The 24327-nt window shown below is 42.6% G+C and overlaps 2 protein-coding genes across 2 annotated transcripts in view; one reads left to right on the top strand and one right to left on the bottom strand.

Annotated features, from left to right (window-relative positions):
• Window positions 1–2932, bottom strand: part of LOC137615225 (2',5'-phosphodiesterase 12) — a 189246-nt gene extending 186314 nt beyond the window's left edge. Inside the window, exon 1 of the mRNA XM_068344906.1 lies at window positions 2107–2932. Coding sequence (XP_068201007.1) covers window positions 2107–2829 — 723 coding nt within the window. The 5' untranslated portion in view covers window positions 2830–2932. The remainder of the gene's footprint in view (window positions 1–2106) is intronic.
• Window positions 2933–5048: 2116 nt separating this feature from the next.
• LOC137615224 (U4/U6 small nuclear ribonucleoprotein Prp4-like) overlaps window positions 5049–24327 on the top strand; it is a 36189-nt gene continuing 16910 nt past the window's right edge. The window contains exons 1-2 of the mRNA XM_068344905.1: window positions 5049–5160; window positions 6646–6967. Of these exons, the coding sequence (XP_068201006.1) occupies window positions 6701–6967 (267 nt within the window). The 5' untranslated portion in view covers window positions 5049–5160; window positions 6646–6700. The remainder of the gene's footprint in view (window positions 5161–6645; window positions 6968–24327) is intronic.

Raw genomic sequence — 24327 nt, 5'->3', positions numbered from 1 at the left:
TAATTGGATACTCGTGCCAGGAGTTGGAATCCTGGAGACCTTCTGTTTATTTCTCTGGGAGTATTACTGTAGCAAATATCCCTTAGAAAGCTACCTAAAGGAACCTTCCATCAGAACGACATGGCCTGAGCCCAAAAAAATGGACAACAACTAACCCGAACTTTGGCCCCTAACCTAACCTACAAGCCGTGTCCTTACCTTCCTAATGATCTAAAGGGGGGTCTAACTCTCCCCTGTGGCCTCCCAAACACTGTCGCCATCATACAAACAGCACAAACACCTAACCTAACCTCGGACCCCCTTCCTAGGTCTCTCTCCTAAACACAAAAAGTGAGGGGCAGCACTCTAAATTATATCTTAACCACACTGTAATAATAAAAAAGGGTAAATTTTTATAGGATGGGCTTCACTCTAAATTATATCTTAACCACATTGTAATAATAAAAAAAGTTACTCAGGATTACCTTAATATTCGTAGTTGCTAAAGTCCCATAGGTCTAAAAACCTTAATGTCCTCAATGCATCAAGCTGATCTATATGAGAAATAAACTCAACCACACCGCTCAAAGAAAAACTATAGGGAACACGTCTGTCCATTACGGTGATTAGCTTTGGAAAGGCCGACCTCGTTCAGATCAATCTCGGGTCAAGGGGGAGGATTCAAATTTTTTAAATCATGCGGCCAACAAAAGTAGGCCTACAAGAGCACAGAAACGAAAGGTTAGTTCAGTTGGATTGTTTGACACTGCCTTAATCTACCATTACATCTTAATTAAATGTTGGCTTATCTAACCTTTGGTTGTATAAATAATAAAATAGTGTTTGGCATAATTTCAGCACGTGTCCCAACGAACTAAAATCTTACCAAGGGGTTAAGAATGTAGATGGTTGGGATTAGCGAAAACATGTCCGAACATCAATAAATGTTCAAGCTTGTGCCAACTGATAGGCAAACGGAGCGCCATTCAACAGGTGTTACTATAGTCACGAAGGAAGCAATACTTGGGGGAAATTTAACAATTGAATAACTTGGCCGTGGCTTCAGCAAATGACACATTATAACGATCTTTCCCCTACCTAACAATTCATGATAATTATTACAGCAGAATTAAATGCCACGCTAAAGGACGTGTCCCAAACAACTACAAACTTAACAGAGAGGTAAGAATGTATATTGATGGGACAGCAATAAATTGTAAAAATGAACGATTCTTAGCCTGGGACAACACAGGCTCTATCTGTGTGGAAAGTTTGGAAACTAAGCTGGAGCTATCCGTGTCATGGTGCAGATCAAAACCAGACTTAGAAAATTTCAGAGAGGTGGGAGAAACATTTTTTATTTTGACCGACCACCTTTGATTTCATCGTGAAACCTAATGAACTAGTGATGAATAATTGATATACAGTATGAGGATTAAAATCATGTGGGGAACATAGTGTTGTTATAAAATAAAACCCAAATACCATTAGATTTTGGGTAATATTTGAATAGTCTAATGATTTTTGCTCAACCGTGTGCTAACTTCACTCACGTAAAAAGAAAAACATCAAGCTCCTATGTACTGGTAAGCGGTAATGGCTCTGGGTGGGACACTACCAAAATATTACCCTTCTATTTTTATACGATAAAACAAGTGTGACAAAATTAGTGGTTTACACAAACAGTAAACTGTAGATGTACATAATAAAGTCCTTAGAAATATATAAGCTACTTATCATGTATTTGACGAGACATCACATAATAATACCTTAATTACCGGAACCCGTGTAAATTACACAAAATTATATTTTCAATACTAATTATCTTGTTCCTAACCTATACGTTTGAATAAAATGTCCCGAGATTAATTTCATAATCTAGGTTATGGAAACTGGTAGAACTTAAATTTGTGTCTAATATTTAAAAAAAAGTCAGGTGCTAAAGACAAAATTGGGAAAACTATATAAGATGTGCTTTGGTTAATCAAAGTCTAATGTGAATTTGTAAGAGTATACCATGAAATTATTTCCGTTTTCTTTAAAGCATGACACAAAATAAATAACACACAGGCTATCGTATTAATATATAAAAGAGTATTTCACCAGTACCAAAGAGGTAGAAGTTACCTTCATCATGCACCCGATATCTTCATTAGTTGGAGTGACTGAATAGGCAATTCCCAAGTCCAGCCATTTTATGGAGTGAAGATTACCTTGTGCCTCCTTTAGGGTTTCGAATTTTCCTTCGCTTTTAAACCACCTAAAGATGCACTTACGTCTATCGGCAAATAAAGTTTTAAATTTACCGACTGTCAAGGGGTACCCGGCCATCATGCATTTTGGCAGTTCAACAACTTTCACAATAGGAGGATTTAGTTCTAATTGATAGTCATCGTTGCCAATAACAAGGGCAGTTCTCGTTGCTGAATTCACAAATGCGTTATAGCAAGTGGTGTCCAAGGCGATTTCTTTTTTGTCGTTTTCCAGAATTTCCACCATGCTTACGGGTATGGTTGTAGTTTCACCAGAATCATTACTGGCTCCTTTCTTTCTTTTCTTTTTATTTGCAGTTCTTGATATATTTGAAGATATCCTACTTAACACGTTGCTAAGTTCCTCGTCCTTCTTTCGTTGAAGGTTGAAAATTCTGTCTATTTTTCTCTCTTCGCTCACAAACCTAAATGATATATCGACGCTCTCAGAATCTTTCTCATGGATAACTGTAACTTTTCTCTGATCCATATTAAAAATTCTATTCAACTTAGCTAGATGTCGAGCACTTGTTCGCCACGATATCAACTGAGAAAATCGGCCGTACCTCAATTGGTAGGATTGTGACAGCCTAAACATGTTGCTGCAATGAACAGCTGATTGGTAACATCAGCAATTCTCAAATGTTTTTACATTGCAACACTCGCCGTTGTCTTTTGAATAGAAATGCACTTTTAACAACTAGAGGCACTCATTCTTCCTTGACACCTACTAGTAAATACATGATATACTGAATTAAATTACCTGTAGCAGGCGAGGAGTTATTGGGTCCTTTCTCTTTGACAGGCTGGGTAGTACTACATTCGACAGCTCTCTATGGTTACGGCTCAATTTCCCTTGCCTACACATACACCGAATAGTCTGGCTTATTCTTTCCACATTCTCTTTTGTCCTCATACACCTGTCAACAATGATATTACTAAATAATTCTTTTTCACTCAAGGGGGTTAAGTTGGTTAACTACTCCACTACAATTGTTGAGTGGCTACTTTCCTCTTGGTAAGGCTAGAAAAATCTGCTTAGCTATGGTAAGCAGTTTTTCTAGGAGAAGGGCTCTCAAAAATCAAAGTATTCTTCTCTGTTCCTGAGCAGTGCCATAGCCTCTGTACCAAATGTCTTGGGTTACAGACTCAGTCTCGTGCTTGAGGGTACACTCGGGCAGATCTTATTTCTCTTACCCTTGTTTACTTTTTAAGTGTTTATAGTTTACATATGTTTATAGTTTACATATGAAAGATCTAATTTACTGTTACTATTCTTGAAAATGATTTACATCTATTGTAGTTTATTAATTCCCCTTTTTTCTTTCCTCTCTGGGATATTTTCCCTGTTGGAGCCCTTGAGCATAATTTATAGAATCTTGCTTATTCAACTAGAGATGTAACTTAGCAAATAATAATAATAATGATAATAATACATAATACATACATACATACATATACCAAAGGCACTTCCCCCAATTTTGGGGGGTAGCCGACATCAACAAATGAAACAAAACAAAAAAGGGGACCTCTACTCTCTACATTCCTCCCAGCCTAACAAGGGACTCAACCGAGTTCAGCTGGTACTGCTAGAGTGCCACAGCCCACCCTCCCACATTATCCACCACAGATGAAGCTTCATAATGCTGAATCCCCTACTGCTGCTACCTCCGCGGTCATCGGAGGAAGCAGCAGGGCCTACCGGAACTGCGTCACAATCGCTCGCCATTCATTCCTATTTCTAGCACGCTGTCTTGCCTCTCTCACATCTATCCTCCTATCACCCAGAGCTTCCTTCACTCCATCCATCCACCCAACCCTTAGCCTTCCTCATGTACTTCTCCCATCAACTCTTGCATTCATCACCTTCTTTAGCAGTCAGCCATTTTCCATTCTCTCAACATGGCCAAACCCCCTCAACACATATCCACTCTAGCTGCTAACTCATTTCTTACACCCGTTCTCACTCTCACCACTTCGTTCCTAACCCTATCTACTCGAGATACACCAGCCATACTCCTTAAACACTTCATCTCAAACACATTCAATTTCTGTCTCTCCGTCACTTTCATTCCCCACAACTCCGATCCATACATTACAGTTGGTACAATCACTTTCTCATATAGAACTCTTTTTACATTCATGCCCAACCCTCTATTTTTTACTGCTCCCTTAACTGGCCCCAACACTTTGCAACCTTCATTCACTCTCTGACGTACATCTGCTTCCACTCGACCACCATTTGCTGCAACAACAGACCCCAAGTACTTAAACTGATCCACCTCCTCAAGTAACTCTCCATTCAACATGACATTCAACCTTGCACCACCTTCCCTTCTCGTACATCTCATAACCTTACTCTAACCCACATTAACTCTCAACTTCCTTCTCTCTCACACTCTTCCAAATTCTGTCACTAATCAGCCAAGCTTCTCTTCTGTGTCTGCAACCAGTACAGTATCATCCGCAAACAACAACTGATTTACCGAGTCCCATTCATAGAACTCTCTTTACATTCATGCCCAACCCTCTATTTTTTACTACTCCCTTAACTGCCCCAAGTTCCAACACTTTGCAACTTTCATTCACTCTCTGACGTACATCTGCTTCCACTCCACCATTTGCTGCATAATAATAATAATACTCTGGAGATGCCAAGTCTTAAAATTAGTATTGTTTTTCGGTTAATGGTACATATACTCAAGAAATGGGTACAAAATAAATCATGATAAGTTTATCATCCTTGATTTTATTCTTCTTTGAACTGTGAAATGAGATATAGGAAAATTAATATTAGGTTGCATTAGCGTGAGAGTTATTACTAAATGCTGTATTTACCAAGGTGGCAAAGTAGGCCTTCAGCCTTCAGGATCCTGAGCTAAAGACAAAAACAAACGTTTGACTTGGCGTTGCCGCATTCTTTTATAAGGTACAAATTAATGTTATTTGGTTATCATACAAATTAGTTTCCGATATTTTTTTGGATTATTGTCACCAGTCTCTTTCTTCAACAAGTCTCATATGTTATTATTTCATCTTTATCTGTCATATACTCTGGCATAATCCTACGGTAGGTAGTGGCCCTGGCCCTATCTGCAGGGAGACAAGAATTTGGTTTTATTTTACAAAACCAAAACGATTTTAATGGGCATATTTCAATTAATCATTACTAGTATACAGTAGTTTAAACCTGTTGCTGACATTTTAGTAAATGATGTTGATATGGATGAGGTGGGTATTCAGCATGAATTTTTTTCCATGCATTTATTTCAGTTTTTCCAAATTTACGGGAAATAAAAAAGAAAAGAGAAGCTTGGTCCCCATTGACTAATTCAAAGAGATGTAGTTTAATGTGTAATACCTCCACCTAACCCTGTGAATCAAGTCTATAATACCCTCACCTAACCTTCCTACATAGGCATATTCTTTCTGCTGTGGAACTAATGTCTCTCTGACCCACCAGTTACCTCTTAGGAATAAATGGCCGGTGAAACTACCATTCTACACCTTAACCAATGTGCTGATGATAAGCCGAGATATATGAGTTTTTTTTTTAATTGTTTAATAAATAAGCAAATTATAATTAAACAATTTACAGAATCTTATTCATACACTGCAGCTTAGTTCACCAAACTTTCAACTGGTCTCCACAAGGCACTAGAAGAGTTGAAAGATCCAGGCCTACATGGCCGTGGACTATGAAGCGTAAAGTGAGAAATGATGAATGGAGAAGTATTAAATTAAAAGCTCAGGATAGAGACGTCTGGCAAAATCTAACCGAGGCTCTTTGCGTCAATAGGCGTGGGATATGACGATGAATTATAATTTGCGTAATTACCATTTTGATATCTGAGAGTACTGTATGACCACACTGTTCCCAGTGCCTGGCCTTTGGATGACATTTTATGATAAAATTCAATCCATTTTGAATTACTTCAGACACCATGCACACCATAAAGGTAAAGCTGATAGGTATAACTTAATCCGTGTGGTCTTTAGAGAAACTAAGATTTTAAAAACAGAGTACTTAGGTCAATTAAGAGATGGGGAAAGATCCCAAATGTGTAAGAACACAATTTCTAAGGTCAGTTAAGTAAGTTTAGACCCCCCAAGGACCCCCTTCCTCTGCCGTTTCAGTAAGCCCGTTATTGTTTTATGAATGTAGCAAATATGCAAATAATTTTTTCCTTATATTTTGAATACAGTACTTTCCTAAAGTTGGCAGAGTAGCCTTCTAGGCTAACATAGGCTAGTTATTTGAAAAATGTAAAAATACTGGTATTGTATTTACAGTAGTTACAAAATAGTCTACTAAACATTACTGTATTTGCTTTTAGTTTGTTTGCAAGGCATTTATATATCTCAGTGCAATAGTATATTTTGAACTCCTTATGCTATTGATATCTTTTTTCAGATTGTTTACAAGAGTAATTCAGGTAGCACTGCGTTCCTCATCCGATCCGTGAAAAATGTCTGACGGTGAAGATTCACCAGTTGGGGGTGGAGGGGTTAACGCCCGTGAACGTCAGTGGTATGGATCCCTTGGGGCCACAATGGGAGGCGCGGACTCTCCAAGTGAAACACCAAGTAGCCCTGCTGCTTCGAACATCCACACTAGCAATGAATATATGGAATTAGATGAACCCGAAATGTTAGATGAAAAGAAAGCTTTACTTGAAGAGTTTGAAAGAAAACGACGAGCCCGTATGATCCACGTCACAACAGATGATAGTGAGGTAAGTTAATCGTATTTTACTTGAACCAGCTTGTAATTATTTCTCAGCAATTTGTGATCCAACAAAAATACAAACCCCTAATTTATTTAAGCAACAAACTAAATTTCACATTAGGAAAAGCTATGTACAGTACTGTAGACAGGAAAAAACCAGGACCTGGAAAATTGTCATCAAAGGTCATGAAAATTATGTTTTCAATATTAAACTTACCCGATAATCATGTAGCTGTCAACTCCGTTGCCCGACAGAATTCTACGGAAGGGATACGCCAGCGATCGCTATACAAGAGGGGGGTGTACTCACAAGCGCCACCTGTGGCCAGGTACTGCAGTACTTCTTGTTGACACCACTTCAATTTTTCCTCTGTCGTGCTTCCGGCAAGACGTTCATGGATACGCTTATAATTTTGGAGTCTTGTTCACGGTTTTTGGTGAAGTATTGCTCTAAGATTTCAGCTTTCGCTATTCAGGAAGTTTTATTATTAGCTTAGCTAACTTTTGGAATTAATTTGATTAATTATGGTGACGAAGAGAGTATGAACTCTCTTTCACCTTTAAATGGCCGACCCTTCCCTTAGACGGAAGTGTTGGTGTCTAAGAGAGTATAGACTCTCTTTCTTAATTTTGCTTAACAAAAGTTATAGATTTATTTTATATCTCTCCGCCTTTTATAGGCCTCTTCGATTAACTTCCTTTTATTATAAACTTATTAAAATTAATTTTTATATTTGTTTATATTCGACCTTTCCTAATAGTAGGCGGTCTTTTCTTTATCCCGAAGTTAATTAACATTGAGCCCGTCATTTCGGTTTTACCTGTTAACATATTATGCTATTTTAATGTTTTTGAAAGAATTTCTTTGATAGTCTCGTACTGTTTTCAAAGTTGAACTAACGTTTTGTTTTGTCTCTGCAGTTGTTGACGTTCAGAACGTTCAACTTGCGCTCTATCGTTACGATAGAGAGAGAATTTTCACGGTGTCACGTTCCAGTAAGAGTAACCGTGTCTAGCGTTTTGTTCATTCTTTCTTAACTTAATGGTTTTAATTCTAATAAAGGAACTTTTCATTTTGGGAAATTTTTTCCTTTAACAATAATATGTTTTAACGATATATATGATTGGGCTCTTCTCTCAGGTTCTAAGTCAAGAGAGAGAGAGAGAGAGAGATAGAGACGGAGGGAGAAAGAGGAGGATAAACGTTTCGTTCAAGCGAGTAACGTTGTTATCGTTTTTGCTCTTCTCCCTAGTCTCTTTAGGGGAAGAAGGTAAACGTTTCTAGAGTTTTTTCTTGTTCTCAAGCTTTATGCGGTGAGAGATTTTAAACGTAGTTTATTTGATCTAGTGTTTAGTCTCTTTCCAGCCACTGAATTATTTATCTTTCATTAGATTTTTCTGTTACATTGTAATTCTGTTTTCGCAATTACTAACTTTTGAGAAAGGATAGAATTGCGTGTTTCAGGTACAAACCACTTAAAGTTTCGAGTTCAGTGAAATAAGTGCAAACAGAAAATCAAAAGTGATAAGTGATTAGCGCAAAGTGTGTCAGTGTTGTGCGTGAGGGTACTTCTGTGCGTGCCAGTCGTCCTCCCAGTCCGGGACCTCTTGCAAGCTCCCAAGCCCAGGGGAGAAGCAATGTCGAAGGGCAAAAGGGTTCGGCAGGCCTTGATCGGCGCACAGAAGTATCCTCGGTGGTTGCGGGCGTGTCTTACAGAGACCGTCACTCCCACCCGCAGACGATTGAGCCCTTATTTTGCTCGTCTGCAGAAGAAATTTCGGGGAGAAAACGCTGGTCTCAGGTCTCAAGACCTCTTAAACGTAAAGTCCAGACCTATGCCAGACGTACGAAGTTAGAGTTCAACAACCCGGATGCAGTCATTGGGTTAGCTCTGACTCTCCTCAGTCATCAGGTGACTGCACACCTCCTAAGAGAGGTAAGGCGATGCCTCAACAGACCTCATCTTCTATTAAGGCTTTGCCTCAACAGACCTTATCGTCTGTTGATCCCAAGACGACTTTGCTGCAGTCCATGCAGTCGCAGCTTGCGGTCTTAATGCGTGAGTTTCAGGCTGAGAAGGTTACACCTCCTCCTGCGAACGCTCCGCCTCTCCGCAGTCCAGTCTGCCAGGCGTACGAAGTTGAGGTTCCTCAGGCTACCTTACCGTGTTCTGAGTTGCCAGTTACCAGCGGTGTGCAGCAACCTCCGCCTCCTCCTGCGAGAGCTCCGCCTCACCGCAGTCCAGTCTGCCAGGCGTACGAAGTTGAGGTTCCTCAGGCTACCTTACCGCGTTCTGAGTTGCCAGTTACCAGCGTTGTGCAGCAACCTTAACCTTCCTTAAGGCAACCTCAGCAATGGGAGCAGGAGTCTTATGCCTTACTTCCTCCGCTTCCGCTTGCGGTTCCACCAGCGAGGCAACAATCTCTTGAGGTACGACAACCTCTTCCATCAATGAGGCAGCCACCTCAGCACTCGCTGCAGCGACCTAAACCCTCCTCAAGGCAAGAGTCTCAACTCCTTAGGCTAGCACCTCAGGAACCTCAACTCGCGAGACAAGAACTGCGTTCTGCGCAGCCGCTACCTCAACTCTCGCAGCTCACACCTCAGGAACCTTAACTCGTTCCTCAGGAACCTGCTACTGCGCATCCGCAACCCTTACAGCAAGCGCAACTCTTGAGGCAGCAACCTCATGCTATGAGTCAGCCACCTCAACGCATGCATCTGCCATTTTTTCCTCAACTTGAGCTTCTTCCCATTCAACTTGGGAATAAGAAATGACAATAATAACACCTCATTACTTTCATAACTTGCATTTGTAATCATATACATGTATGCCTACACAAACATTATGATAATGGAGGTTATTTGTATTACTTATATAAAAATATATATGTATTCCTTGCAATATATTTTTAACAAATCGCAAAATATGGCAAAAATATCTTCTAAACAAATGAATCATGAGTTATGAATGTAAGGTAATATTATGTTGATATTAAACCCCATGCAAGCATGCATGAAGTAATGCAGTGTTGCCAACAGGGCGAGTTTCCCTTTCCTGAGGTGAAGTAGATTATAGTACATTTAGTGTAGCTTAATTCTACGATTATCATGCCGGCTATCAAATTCATCAACAAAACAGTCTAAATCAATTCCCTCGGCACGTGCACTTTCAATGGACGGTAATGCGATATTACTCACTCTAGCACTGGTCATGGAATTTCTGAGAAATGTTACACGCCATGCAACACGCTCTGCTTACCTTACAGCATGCTCTACATACAGCATGCTCTACATACAGCATGCTCTGCATACAGCATGCTCTGCATACAACATGCTCTGCATACCTTACCGCATGCTTCTCAGTCAAACATCTTTGGTTGTTGCCAACTCACTAGACTGTCAAGCAGTTTCATAACGTTGCCTTCTAGTCTGCTGCTTTTGCACCAGTGAAACCCTCACTGAGAGAACTTAGCTTTTCTCGGATATGGTCCCTGTAGATGAGAAAGTGCTTTTCTCCCTCCTTCTGATATTCCCTTGAGGACTCTGTCATTTGGAGAGGAGCCTTTAGCTGCGTAGCCTCCTATGGACTTTTATTTAAGCATAACATGCTCCCAGGGAAGGTAATGGTTCCACTTCAGTCGCTAACCCCGTCTGTTACCACACCTGCTCCCATAGACCTTGAGCTGTGTTGCAAGACATGCAGTCCAAGCTTAGTCCTTGTTAGAGGATTTTTTTGTTTACGGAGTCAGTGTGTCACTGGGAAGACGTTCAACAACCAGCAGAAGTGACTTGTTGTGACGCAGTGCGGCAACCTCAGCAACCCGATAAGGAGTTGTCTGTACGACCCAGACAGTCTAGACAGCTTCGGGTTGTCACTGTACTTCCTCGCTTCCCCATGGTTGACAGTTCACAGACTGTGCAGCAGTACCATGATCTTGTGTCCGGCTCCGTCAGACGACTGGCTTTTAAGAGCTCCCACAAGTCGTCGCTGTCTGGAGATTCTCAGAAGGACTATGGATCTGACCAAGGAACTGGGCCTCCTGGTCAATTTTGAGGAGTCTCAGCTCGTCCCATCCCAGACCATTGTCTCCCTGGGTATGGATCTTCAGAGTCGAGCTTTTCGGGCTTTTCCGTCGGCCCCAAGGATCTTCCGAGCCCTAGAATGCATCCAGAGCATGCTGAGAAGGAACCGATGCTCAGTCAGGTAGTGGATGAGTCTAACAGGGACACTTTCATCGCTGGCCCTGTTCATCGTGTTAGGGAGACTCCACCTCCCCCCCTTCAGTATCATCTAGCTGCTCACTGGATAAAGGACATGACGCTAGAGACGGTCTCAGTTCCTGTTTCCGAAGAGAGGAGGTCTTCTCTCGCGTGGTGTAAGAACAGCTTTCTTCTCAAGGAAGTCTATCTTTGGCTGTTCAGAAACCCGACCGCCTTCTCCTCTCGGACGCATCAGACACGGGCTGGGGTGCGACTTTGGACGGACAGGAATGCTCGGGAACATGGAATCAGGAACAAAGGACACTTCACATCAATTGCAAGGAGTTGTTGGCGGTTCTTCTGGCCTTGATAAACTTCAAGTCCCTCCAGCTTAACAAAGTGGTGGAGGTGGACTCTGACAACACCACAGCCCTGGCTTACATCTTCAAGCAGGGAGGGACTCTTTCGTGAAGTTGTTCTAGATCGCAAGGGACCTCCTCATCTGGTCTAAAGATCGAAAGCTCACGCTGGTAACGAGGTTCATTCAGGGCGGTATGAATGTCATGGCAGATCACCTCAGCCGGAAGGGTCAGGTCATCCCCACAGAGTGGACCCTTCACAAGAATGTTTGCAGCAGACTTTGGGCCCTGTGGGGTCAGCCAACCATAGATCTGTTCGCTACCTCGATAACCTAGAGACTCCTGTTGTATTGTTCTCCGATTCCAGACCCAGCAGCAGTTCACGTGGATGCTTTTCTGCTGGATTGGTTCCATCTCGACCTGTATGCATTCCCGCCGTTCAAGATTGTCAACAGGGTACTTCAGAAGTTCTCCTCTCGCAAAGGGACACGGCTGACGTTGGTTGGCTCCGCTCTGGCCCGCGAGAGAATGGTTCTTAGAGGTACTGCAATGGCTGGTCGACATTCCCAGGACTCTTCCTCTAGGAGTGAACCTTCTACGTCTACCTCACGTAAAGAAGGTACACCCAAACCTCCACGCTCTTCGTCTGACTGCCTTCAGACTTTCGAAAGACTCTCAAGAGCTAGGGGCTTTTCGAAGGAGGCAGCCAGAGCGATTGCCAAAGCAAGGAGAACATCCACTCTCAGAATCTATCAGTCTCAAGGGGAAGTCTTCCGTAGCTGGTACAAGACCAATGCAGTTTCCTCAACCAGTACCACTGTAACCCAGATTGCTGACTTCCTGTTATATCTAAGGAAAGTAAGATCCCTTTCAGCTCCTACGATCAAGGGTTACAGAAGTATGTTGGCAGCGGTTTTCCGCCACAGAGGCTTGGATCTTTCCACCAACAAAGATCTACAGGACCTCCCTAGGTCTTTTGAGACCTCAAAGGAACGTCGGTTGTCCACTCCAGGCTGGAATCTAGACGTGGTCCTAAGGTTCCTTATGTCATCAAGATTTGAACCTCTCCAATCAGCCTCTTTTTAGGACCTCACATTAAAAACTCTTTTCCTCGTGTGCTTGACAACAGCTAAAAGAGTAAGTGAGATCCACACCTTCAGCAGGATCATTGTTTTCACATCTGAAACGGCTACATGTTCCTTGCAGCTCGGTTTTTGCTAAACGAGCTTCCTTCACGTCCTTGGCCTAAGTCGTTCGAGATCCCAAGCCTGTCCAACTTGGTGGGGAATGAACTGGAGAGAGTACTTTGCCCAGTTAGAGCTCTTAGGTACTATCTAAAAAGGTCTTAACCTTTACGAGGACAATCAGAAGCCTTATGGTGTGCTATCAAGAAACCTTCTTTTCCAAGTTCTAAGAACTCAGTTTCTTACTATTCAGGCTTCTGATTAGAGAAGCACATTCTCATCTGAAGGAAGAAGACCTTGCTTTGCTGAAGGTAAGGACACATGAAGTGAGAGCTGTGGCTACTTCAGTGGCCTTCAAACAGAGCCATTCTCTGCAGAGTGTTATGGATGCAACCTATTGGAGAAGCAAGTCAGTGTTCGCATCATTCTATCTCAAAGATGTCCAGTCTCTTTACGAGTACTGCTACACCCTGGGACCATTCGTAGCAACGAATGCAGTAGTAGGCGAGGGCTCAGCCACTACATTCCCATAATCCCATAACCTTTTAACCTTTCTCTTGAATACTTTTTATGGGTTGTACAGTCGGCTAAGAAGCCTTCCACATCCTTGTTGATTTAGCGGGTGGTCAATTCTTTCTTGAGAAGCGCCGAGGTTAAAGGTTGTGATGAGGTCCTTTAGTATGGGTTGCAGCCCTTGATACTTCAGCACCTTAGAGTTGTTCAGCCTCCTAAGAGGAACGCTGCGCTCAGTAAGGAAGACGAACTTATTTAAGGCAGAGTAATGGCTCAAGTCGACTTCCTTACCAGGTACTTGTAATTTCATTGTTATTTTGAATAACTGATAATATGAAATACGGGATACTTAGCTTCTTGATATACATGTACACTGGTTTTCACCCACCTCCCTGGGTGTGAATCAGCTACATGATTATCGGGTAAGTTTAATATTGAAAAATGTTATTTTCATTAGTAAAATAAATTTTTGAATATACTTACCCGATAATCATGATTTAATTGACCCACCCTTCCTCCCCATAGAACCAGTGGACCGAGGAAAAATTGAAGTGGTGTCAACAAGAAGTACTGCAGTACCTGGCCACAGGTGGCGCTTGTGAGTACACCCCCCTCTTGTATAGCGATCGCTGGCGTATCCCTTCCGTAGAATTCTGTCGGGCAACGGAGTTGACAGCTACATGATTATCGGGTTAGTATATTCAAAAATTTATTTTACTAATGAAAATAACATTTTTATTGAATGGTGAGATTTAGGCCAAATGTAAAGTGCTGGAATCTATTTTTTTTCAATATTAAACTTACCCGATAATCATGTAGCTGTCAACTCCGTTGCCCGACAGAATTCTACGGGAGGGATACGCCAGCTATCACAATACTAGAAGGGGGTGTACTCACCAGCGCCACCTGTGGCCAGGTACTACAGTACTTCTTGTTGACACCTCCTCAATTTTTCCTCTGTCGTGCTTCCGGCAAGACGTTCTGGGATACGCTTATGATCTTGGAGTATTTTCACGGCTTTTGGTGAAGTATTTCTCTCAGATTTCGGCTGTCGCTTTACTGGAAAACTTCTATATTAGCTTAGATAGCTATTATTTAGTTCTGATTAATGGTTAACGATCTTTTTGCTAGATTTGGAATCCCCACTTGGCTAACTCTTTGATTCAAGATGTCTGACATTTCACAAGCCCCACCCCATAGACGATGTAGGTCTTGTAATAGGCGTATTCCGAAGGCCTCGGTAGATCCTCACACCGCTTGTTCTGACTGTAGGGAAAGACCCTGTCAGTTGGAAGATCGATGTGAGGAATGCGCCGGACTTTCGGAACTTGATTTTGTCCGATTTCTTAAGTATTCAACCAAGTTAGAGAGAGAGAGAGTTAGGAGAAGTTCTTCTCGCTCTTCACTTTTTTCCTCACCTCATGATCCCCTACCTTTTCCTCCCCCTGTAGTGGCTACCCCCGAACCTACTATTTGCCCTCAACCTGATATGTCTGTTGTTTTGCGTGCCATTCAGGCTTTAGGTGACAAAGTGGAGTCGGTGGTTAGTGATCATAAGTCTCTTATGGCCGAAGTCAAGGAACTTAAGGTCAAGAGTGCAGTGGGGGGTAATAGTGCCAGTGCTGTGACGAGTGCTAGTGTCAGTGCAGTGCCAAGTGCTAGTGTCAGTGTCAGTGTGGTGCGTGAGGGTACTTCTGTGCGTGCCAGTCGTCCTCCCAGTCCGGGACCTCTTGCAAGCTCCCAAGCCCAGGGGAGAAGCAATGTCGAAGGGCAAAAGGGTTCGGCAGGCCTTGATCGGCGCACAGAAGTATCCTCGGTGGTTGCGGGCGTGTCTTCCAGAGACCGTCACTCCCACCCGCAGACGATTGAGCCCGTCTTTTACTCGTCTGCTGAAGAATTGTCAGGGAGGAAACGTTGGACTCAGGTCTCAAGACCTCTCAAACGCAGAGTCCAGACCTCAAGAGCTCTACAACCTGGCTGCAGTCATTGGATCAGCTCTGACTCGCCGCAGTCATCAGTTGAAGGCACTCCTCCTAAGAGGAGTAAGGTGCTGCCGCAACAGATCTCTTCTGTTAAGGCTTTGCCTCAGCAGACCTTAGTGTCTGCCGACCCCAAGTTGACTCTACTGCAGTCCATGCAGTCACAACTTGCGGTCTTGATGCGTGAGTGTCAGGCTGAGAAGGTTACACCTCCTCCTGCGATCGCTCCGCCTAACCGCAGTCCTGCCTGCCAGGCGTACGATGTTGAGGCTCCTCAGGATACCTTACCACGTACTGAGTTACCAGTTTCCAGTGGTGTGCAGCTACCTCCGCCTTCCTTAAGGCAACCTCAGCAATGGGAACAGGAAGCTTATACCTTACTTCCTCCGCTTCCACTTGCGGTTCCACCAGTGAGGCAACACTCTCTTGAGGTACAACAACCTCTCCCATCCATGAGGCAGACACCTCAGCTCTCGCTGCAGCGACCTCAACCCTCCTCAAGGCGAGAGCCTCAACACCTTAGCCTTGCGCCTCAGGAACCTCAACTCGCGAGACAAGTTATGCGTTCTGCGCAGCCTCTACCCCAACTCTCGCAGCTCACACCTCAGGAACCTCAACTCGTTCCTCAGGAACTTGCTACTGCGCATCCGCTCACCTTACAGCAAGCGCAACCCTTGAGGCAAGACACTCATGCCAGGAGTCAGCCTCCTCCACCCATGCGCCTACCTTCTGCTACTTCTTTTGACCAGCCTTTGCAGCCTGAGCCTCAGGTGTTCCCTCAACAGAGACTTGAGGAGGAAACCACAAGCGTTTTTGCTCCAGCTCGTGCAGATTCTGCTGTGCAGCATACCTTACCTCTCACTTCGCTACACTCTGGTGATGAGGTTTCTGATGATGAGGCTGCACACCTGGACCCCTCATCAGACGTGGATGAATCCAAGTCTTCTCCGCCTCCTATTGACTTTCGTAAGGTCTTGGCTCTTTTCAGAGAGGTATACCCTGACCATTTTGTCTCTGCTACCCCCCGCTCTCCGCCCTCTGAGTTTTCGCTGGGCATGCAGCCAGCCAAGTCTATGTATACTAAGCTCGTCTTGGCAAGGTCCTCTAAGAGAGCGTTAAGGATTTTAGGGGAGTGGTTGCAGTCTAAGCAGCAACTAGGAAAGACTTCCTTCATGTTTCCTCCGACTAAGCTCACTTCTAAAGCGGGCGTTTGGTATGCCACAGGAGAGGAACCAGGCTTGGGAGTACCTGCCTCTGCCCAGGCTGACTTCTCAAGTTTGGTAGACTCTCCTCGTAGAACAGCAATGAGGCGCTCTAAGGTTTGCTGGACCTTCTCAGATCTTGATCACTTCCTAAAGGGTGTATTTAGAGCCTTTGAGATGTTCAATTTCCTAGACTGGTGCCTGGGGGCCCTTAGCAAGAAGACCTCCCCTGCGGACAAGGACTCAGCCATGCTCTTAATGTCCTGCATGGATAAGGCTATTAGGGATGGATCTGGCGAGCTTGCTTCGATGTTTGTGTCAGGAGTGCTTAAGAAAAGGGAGCAGCTTTGTACCTTCCTTTCCTCCAGCATCACACCTTGTCAAAGGTCTCAACTCCTTTTCGCTCCGCTCTCTAAGTTCCTGTTTCCCGAAGAGCTTGTTAAGGACTTGTCTGCGGCCCTGATACAAAAGGACACCCATGATCTTGTGGCCTCATCAGCTCGTAAGACTAAGGTTGCTACCTCAGTCCCCAGGACTTATCGCACCCCAGTGGCTGATACTCCTGCTACGAGGTTTATTCCGCCCTTTCGTGGTAGAGCCCCCAGCCGAGGAAGCTCCCGTCCAGACTCTTCCAGGAGCAAGTCTAGGAAAGGTTCCAAGACTTCTAAAGGCAAAAACTGACTCTCCTCATCTCCAGACAGCAGTAGGAGCCAGACTCAAGATCTTCTGGCAAGCCTGGGAAAAGAGAGGTGCAGACGCCCAGTCTGTCAGTTGGCTGAGGGAGGGTTACAGGATACCATTCTGCCGCAAACCCCCTCTGACCACATCTCCCATCAACCTCTCTCCCAACTACAAAGAAAAGGACAAGAGGCTAGCGTTGCACCAGGAGGTGTCGCTCCTTTTACAGAAGAAGGCAGTGGTTATAGTCCGGGACCATCAATCCCCGGGCTTCTACAACCGTCTCTTTCTGGTGGCCAAGAAGACAGGAGGTTGGAGACCGGTGCTGGACGTCAGCGCGCTCAATGCTTATGTCACCAAGCAGACGTTCACGATGGAGACGACGAAGTCGGTCCTAGCAGCGATCAGGCAGGAGGACTGGATGGTCTCGTTGGACCTGAAAGATGCTTACTTTCACGTTCCTATTCATCCAGACTCCCAACCTTTCCTGAGATTCGTTTTTGGAAAGGTTGTCTACCAATTCCAAGCCCTGTGTTTTGGCCTAAGCACAGCTCCTATGGTGTTTACGCATCTGATGAGGAATATAGCAAAATTCCTCCACTTATCGGACATCAGAGCCTCCCTTTATTTAGACGACTGGCTGTTGAGAGCCTCCACAAGTCGTCGCTGTCTGGAGAGTCTCAACTGGACTTTGGACTTGATCAAAGAACTGGGTCTGTTAGTCAATCTAGAAAAGTCTCAGCTCATTCCCTCCCAATCCATTGTGTACCTGGGAATGGAGATTCGGAGTCAGGATTTTCGGGCTTTTCCATCGGCCCCAAGGATAAGCCAAGCCCTAGATTGCATCCTGAGCATGCTGAAGAGGAGCAGTTGCTCGGTGAGACAGTGGATGAGTCTCACAGGGACCCTTTCATCGTTGGCCCTGTTCGTCGAGCTAGGGAGACTCCACCTCCGCCCTCTTCAATTCCATCTTGCAGCTCATTGGGACAAGGGTTTGACTCTCGAAGCAGTCTCTATCCCAGTCACCAAAGAGATGAAGACCACTCTCTTGTGGTGGAAGACCAATCTCCTTCTCAGGGAGGGCCTATCGTTGGCGATTCAGACCCCCAATCTTCATCTCTTCTCGGATGCATCGGACTCGGGCTGGGGCACGACCTTGAACGGACAGGAGTGCTCGGGAACGTGGAACGAGGAACAGGAAACGCTCCACATCAACTGCAAGGAGCTACTAGCAGTTCATTTAGCCCTATTGAACTTCAAGTCCCTCCTGCTGGGCAAGGTGGTGGAGGTGAACTCCGACAACACCACAGCCTTGGCTTACATCTCCAAGCAAGGAGGGACCCATTCGAGGAGCCTATACGAGATCGCAAGGGACCTCCTCATTTGGTCAAGAAGTCTAAACCTCACCCTAGTTACGAGGTTCATTCAGGGCAACATGAACGTCTCAGCAGATCGCCTAAGCAGAAGGGATCAGGTCATCCCCACGGAATGGACCCTCCACAAGAGCGTGTGCAACAGACTTTGGACCTTGTGGGGTCAGCCGACCATCGATCTGTTTGCCACCTCCATGACCAAGAGACTTCCTTTGTACTGTTCCCCAGTTCCAGACCCAGCAGCAGTTCATGTGGATGCTTTTCTGCTGAACTGGTCCCATCTCGACCTTTACGCATTTCCACCGTTCAAGATCATAAACAAAGTCCTTCAGAAGTTCATCTCGCATGAAGGGACACGGCTGACGCTGGTTGCTCCCCTTTGGCCTGCAAGAGAATGGTTCACAGAGGTACTACAATGGCTGGTCGACGTCCCCAGGACTCTCCCTCTAAGAGTGGACCTTCTACGTCAACCTCACGTAGACAGGTTGCACCCAAACCTCCACGCTCTTCGGCTGACTGCCTTCAGACTGTCGAAAGATTCGCTAGAGCTAGAGGCTTTTCGAAGGAGGCAGCCAGTGCGATTGCCAGAGCAAGGAGGGTATCCACTCGTAGAGTCTACCAATCCAAGTGGGAAGTCTTCCGGAGCTGGTGTAGAGCCAATGCAGTTTCCTCTACCAATACCTCTGTGACCCAAATAGCTGACTTCCTATTACATCTTAGGAATGAGAGATCCCTTTCAGCTCCTACGATTAAAGGGTACAGGAGTATGTTGGCTTCAGTTCTCCGCCATAGAGGTTTGGACCTTTCTTCCAACAAGGACCTTCAAGACATCCTTAAGTCTTTTGAGACTTCTAAAGAGCGTCGTCTACCCACTCCAGGCTGGAACCTAGACGTAGTCTTAAGGTTCCTTATATCACCTAGGTTCGAACCTCTCCAGTCAGCTTCCTTCAAGGACCTTACCCTCAAGACTCTTTTTCTCGTCTGCCTTGCGACAGCTAAAAGAGTCAGTGAGGTTCATGCCTTCAGCAAGAACATTGGGTTCACATCCGAATCTGCAACATGTTCTTTACAGCTCGGATTCTTAGCTAAGAATGAACTTCCTTCATGTCCTTGGCCTAGATCGTATGAAATACCTAGCCTCTCCAACATGGTAGGTAACGAGCTAGAAAGAGTTCTTTGCCCTGTCAGAGCTCTGAAATTTTATCTTAATAGGTCAAAACCTATTCGAGGACAGTCAGAAGCCTTATGGTGTGCCATCAAGAAACCTTCGAGGCCCATGTCCAAAAACGGGGTTTCGTATTATATAAGGCTTCTGATTAGAGAAGCCCATTCTCACTTAAAGGAGGAAGACCTTGCTTTGCTGAAGGTAAGGACCCACGAAGTGAGAGCCGTAGCTACTTCGATGGCCTTTAATAAAAACCGTTCTCTGCAGAGCATAATGGTTGCAACCTATTGGAGGAGCAAGTCAGTGTTTGCATCATTTTATCTGAAAGATGTCCAGTCTCTTTACGAGAACTGCTACACCCTGGGACCATTCGTAGCAGCGAGTGCAGTAGTAGGTGAGGGCTCAGCCACTACATTCCCTTAATCCCATAACCTTTTTTAACCTTTCTCTTGAATGCTTTTATTGTTGTTTTTATGGTTGTTACGGTAGGCTAAGAAGCCTTCCGCATCCTTTTGATTTGGCGGGTGGTCAATTCATTCTTGAGAAGCGCCTGGGTTAGAGGTTGTGTAGAGGTCCTTTAGTAGGGGTTGCAGCCCTATATACTTTAGCACCTTTGAGTTGATTCAGCCTCCTAAGAGGAACGCTGCGCTCAGTAAGGAAGACGAACTTAAAAAAGAGGCAGAGTAACGGTTCAAGTCGACTTCCTTACCAGGTACTTATTATTTCATTGTTATTTTGAGATAACTGTTATATGAAATACGGGATACTTAGCTATCCTTTAATCTTGTACACTGGTTTTCACCCACCCCCCTGGGTGTGAATCAGCTACATGATTATCGGGTAAGTTTAATATTGAAAAATGTTATTTTTATTAGTAAAATAAATTTTTGAATATACTTACCCGATAATCATGATTTAATTGACCCTCCCTTCCTCCCCATAGAGAACCAGTGGACCGAGGAAAAATTGAGGAGGTGTCAACAAGAAGTACTGTAGTACCTGGCCACAGGTGGCGCTGGTGAGTACACCCCCTTCTAGTATTGTGATAGCTGGCGTATCCCACCCGTAGAATTCTGTCGGGCAACGGAGTTGACAGCTACATGATTATCGGGTAAGTATATTCAAAAATTTATTTTACTAATAAAAATAACATGTTTATGCAGTGCCTCTTTTTATATTGATTTACCTTAAGGTAATCTATAGAACTCAATTTTTTTTTTCACTTTATCATGGGACAAAGATAAATAGGTACTGTACTGTAGATAGATTTTAAAATATGTTGAATTTTGTTAAAATTGCTTTTTTATCTTAGATAACATGGTTTATATTCATCCACATTTAAGATTTCTGGCAGTTTAATTGGTATTTTGGACCAGAATATTACTGTAAATCTTTCATGCCCAATCCTATTGTGGTCAAATTGATTTTGTAACTTAAATAAACTAGACAGCATATTGGCCATACATGTGGAACCCACAGTTATTTAATGACAGGCCCCTCTTTGTAATACCTGTCAAGTGACAATAGATATCAAACATATTTTTTGTCGATTGTCTTGTTTTTAATCTTCAGAGGAGGACACATTTACTCCAGGGCAAACCTTAAGAGATATACTGGGGGAAAATTGTAATAACCTGAATTTGAAAAAAATTTATACTTAATATTGTTTTATATCATGAGCTATAATTAATTTTATTAATTCATTTTTTAATCCTTTTAATCCATTCTTATTTCGTATTCAGATTTTATTGTGTGAAAGTTGTGTGATTGGTTTTATAGGTTAAAATGGTACCAAATGTTGAGTGTAGAGGTATGATTGATTAATTTGCATTATATAATGCTGAATGGCCTTTGATGCCCCAGTGCTTGACTTAATACCTAAATTTTATATTCAATTCAATTCATCATGAGGAATATATTACTTTAGTCCCTCAACAATAAAGCTGTAGTTTTTCCATTGTCTGTGTATCTTTCAAGCATACCTAGTTATATTAACTCTTACATGATTGTCCATCTAGAGGTCTCCCTAAATAAACTATCATATATAGATTCGTATAAAAGGAGATTGTCAATCGGTTTATCACTTCAAGCATATACAGTACAGTGTTACAATTCCAACATAGTTGAGGGAGTTACAGTGAAGTTGGTACAAATATAGAAATCAGATTACATAAATGGAATTACTCATCTGTTAGTTAGTCTGTTTGTTGTTCACCTTTACTTTCAGATCATAACACCTATTACAAGGTTCATGGGATTCCATCTAAACAGACTATAGGTGTGCTGAAAAGGAGATCATATACAGTATTGTCTAACACATATTTGTCCTTCAGTGTGTTGTACTTACTTTTTTTTATTATACCTGTAAAAGGACCCTGTCAAAAGGTAAATTTGGAGTTCCAAATTCAATATAACTCGCAAACAACTTTAATCTTAGCAATAACTTTTGATCTATAAAAGATGGACTTTATATTTGGCGTGCTTAACTAACTTAACCTGTTAACTTTAGCTGTCCATCGTTATGGACGATGTCATTGTGTTCCTCAGAAGAAGTTGAATGAATGTTAGCTTTTGATGTGTTACTGTTCCCACTATATACAGTATATGTATTGTTAATTAAGGAAAATGTGTTAGCCAGCTTGCCCATCTAAATTATTAGGAAGAGAAGAAGACTTTGCCAACTATCAAACACTGAGCTGCGTAATGTTAGATGGCAAGGGAAAACCTTAACAACCTATTTAAATTAGGCTACTCGTGGGCAAGCCAATTTTGTTGGCTTATACCTGGTATGTATCCTACCCAAGTGAATTGGTGTACCATAGAGCAAGCCCCCTGAACATGACCTAGCATGCATAGTCTGTGTGTTAAGACCTTTTTAAATGAAATTTAGGTTTGTGAATTTGAAGCCATTTCAGATGAAATTAAGGTTTCACAGTTCACCAAATTTATTTTTTGTCTTACTTTCATTAGGTTCACTTTGGTAATCTCTCACTAATCCAGGACCAAATTCATTAACTTTTTCTTAGTCTAAAGTTCACCTCTTATTTGAGAACAGATCATTCAGGCTAGCTACAGGTAAAAATTATGTAATTAATTGACATTTATAATGATTAATTTTTAAATATTTAACAAGACTTTAGTGATTTTTCTAAGTCTCTTTTTTGTCTGAGGTAAAAATTATGGGAGACAAGTAAAAGAAGTAGGCTAATAGGTAAAAAAGATCAGAAAGAATTAATAGAGAGCAAAATCAGAATTCCATGCAGCTGACACCAAAGAGACGCTGCAAAGAAACTTTCCTGCTGCTGTAAGAGTTGTTACCTCTTATTGAAGATTGTGAAGGGGGGGGGGGGGGCTACCATTTACAATGGGAACAGTGTCCTTTGAAGTAAAGTTTCCATACAGTACCCAGCTATTCTTCCAAGTAATCTTACTCTGGTATCAGTCTTTTTTATCTGTATGTTGTTCCAGTTCTCAGCTATCACTTTTTGAATAAATCTAATGAATAAGCCCTGTAAGTCTCTTAAGCTACTCTGTGATCTCGGTAAACAAATTTATTACATCATCATCCTGATGAAGCAGGGGCATCATTTCAGATTTTTTGTGTTGCAGACACACTTTGGCATGCGAAGCGAGCCTAATCAGCGGGGGAGAAAATTTTTATATTTTGTGCGTTTTGAAGCCACATAAGCTAGGCATTTCCACAAAAATCATGTACTCCCACTATTATTCATTTATCTCATCATCATTGGTGCTTAAGTATATGAATAGACTAGACATACAAGGATCAAGAAGCAAAATATTTCAGAGAAATTTCATATATTTGTGTGCACATTTGAAAAGAAAACAAGATAATTTTTCTTTATGTTTACATTTTAATAAAAACATATTTTATGAATCGATCTATAGAATCACTCGCTGGTATTGCTGGACATTATTGAAAATTATTAAACTGCATCATAACTATAATGGAATTTTAAATATTTAACTTAGCCGGTGAATATATAATAGCTGCAACTCTGTTGCTCGACAGACAAAAAACAGTAAAAACTCGCCAGCGATCGCTATACAGGTTGCGGGTGTGCCCACCAGCGCCAACTGTCGGCCAGATACCACTCTCTCGATGTAAACAAAGACTCAATTTCTTCTCTGTCGACGTGTCGACAAGACGTACTTTTACTCGCTGTAGAACCTGGAGTTTTCTCAACATATTTGGTGAAGTACTTCATTTTGGTTTGAGCTTTCGCAGTGCAGGTGTTTTATCTTCATCTTAAATCTTGAACTCGTTTTGGATAGATTTAATTTTTGGTGACAAAGAGAGTATGGACTTTCTTTGACTTTTAAATGGCCGACCCTTCCCTTAGACGGAAGTGTGTTTAGGCTTTTAGTAATTATCTTATCACGTTATAATTTAATTATAGATTTTCCTCTATATATTTTATATCTCACCGCCTTTATTAGGCCTCTTCGATTAACTTTCCATTTATAATAAACATAAAAAATAAATTTTAATGTTTTGTTTATATGCGACCTTTCCTGAGAGTAGGCGGTCCTAACTTGGAAACCGAAGTTAAACAACGTTGAGCCCTTTCAATCGTAAATAGCTTTTAAAGAGCTAATGCTTTAAAACTTTTTAAATGAATATTTTTAATAAATATTTTATGAAAGAATTTCTTTGAATAGTCTTCGTACTGTTTTCAAAGATGAACTAAC

This window comes from Palaemon carinicauda, chromosome 21 (assembly GCF_036898095.1).
Source record: "Palaemon carinicauda isolate YSFRI2023 chromosome 21, ASM3689809v2, whole genome shotgun sequence".
Taxonomy (NCBI): domain Eukaryota; kingdom Metazoa; phylum Arthropoda; class Malacostraca; order Decapoda; family Palaemonidae; genus Palaemon; species Palaemon carinicauda.
This window is presented reverse-complemented; position numbering and strand designations above follow the sequence as displayed.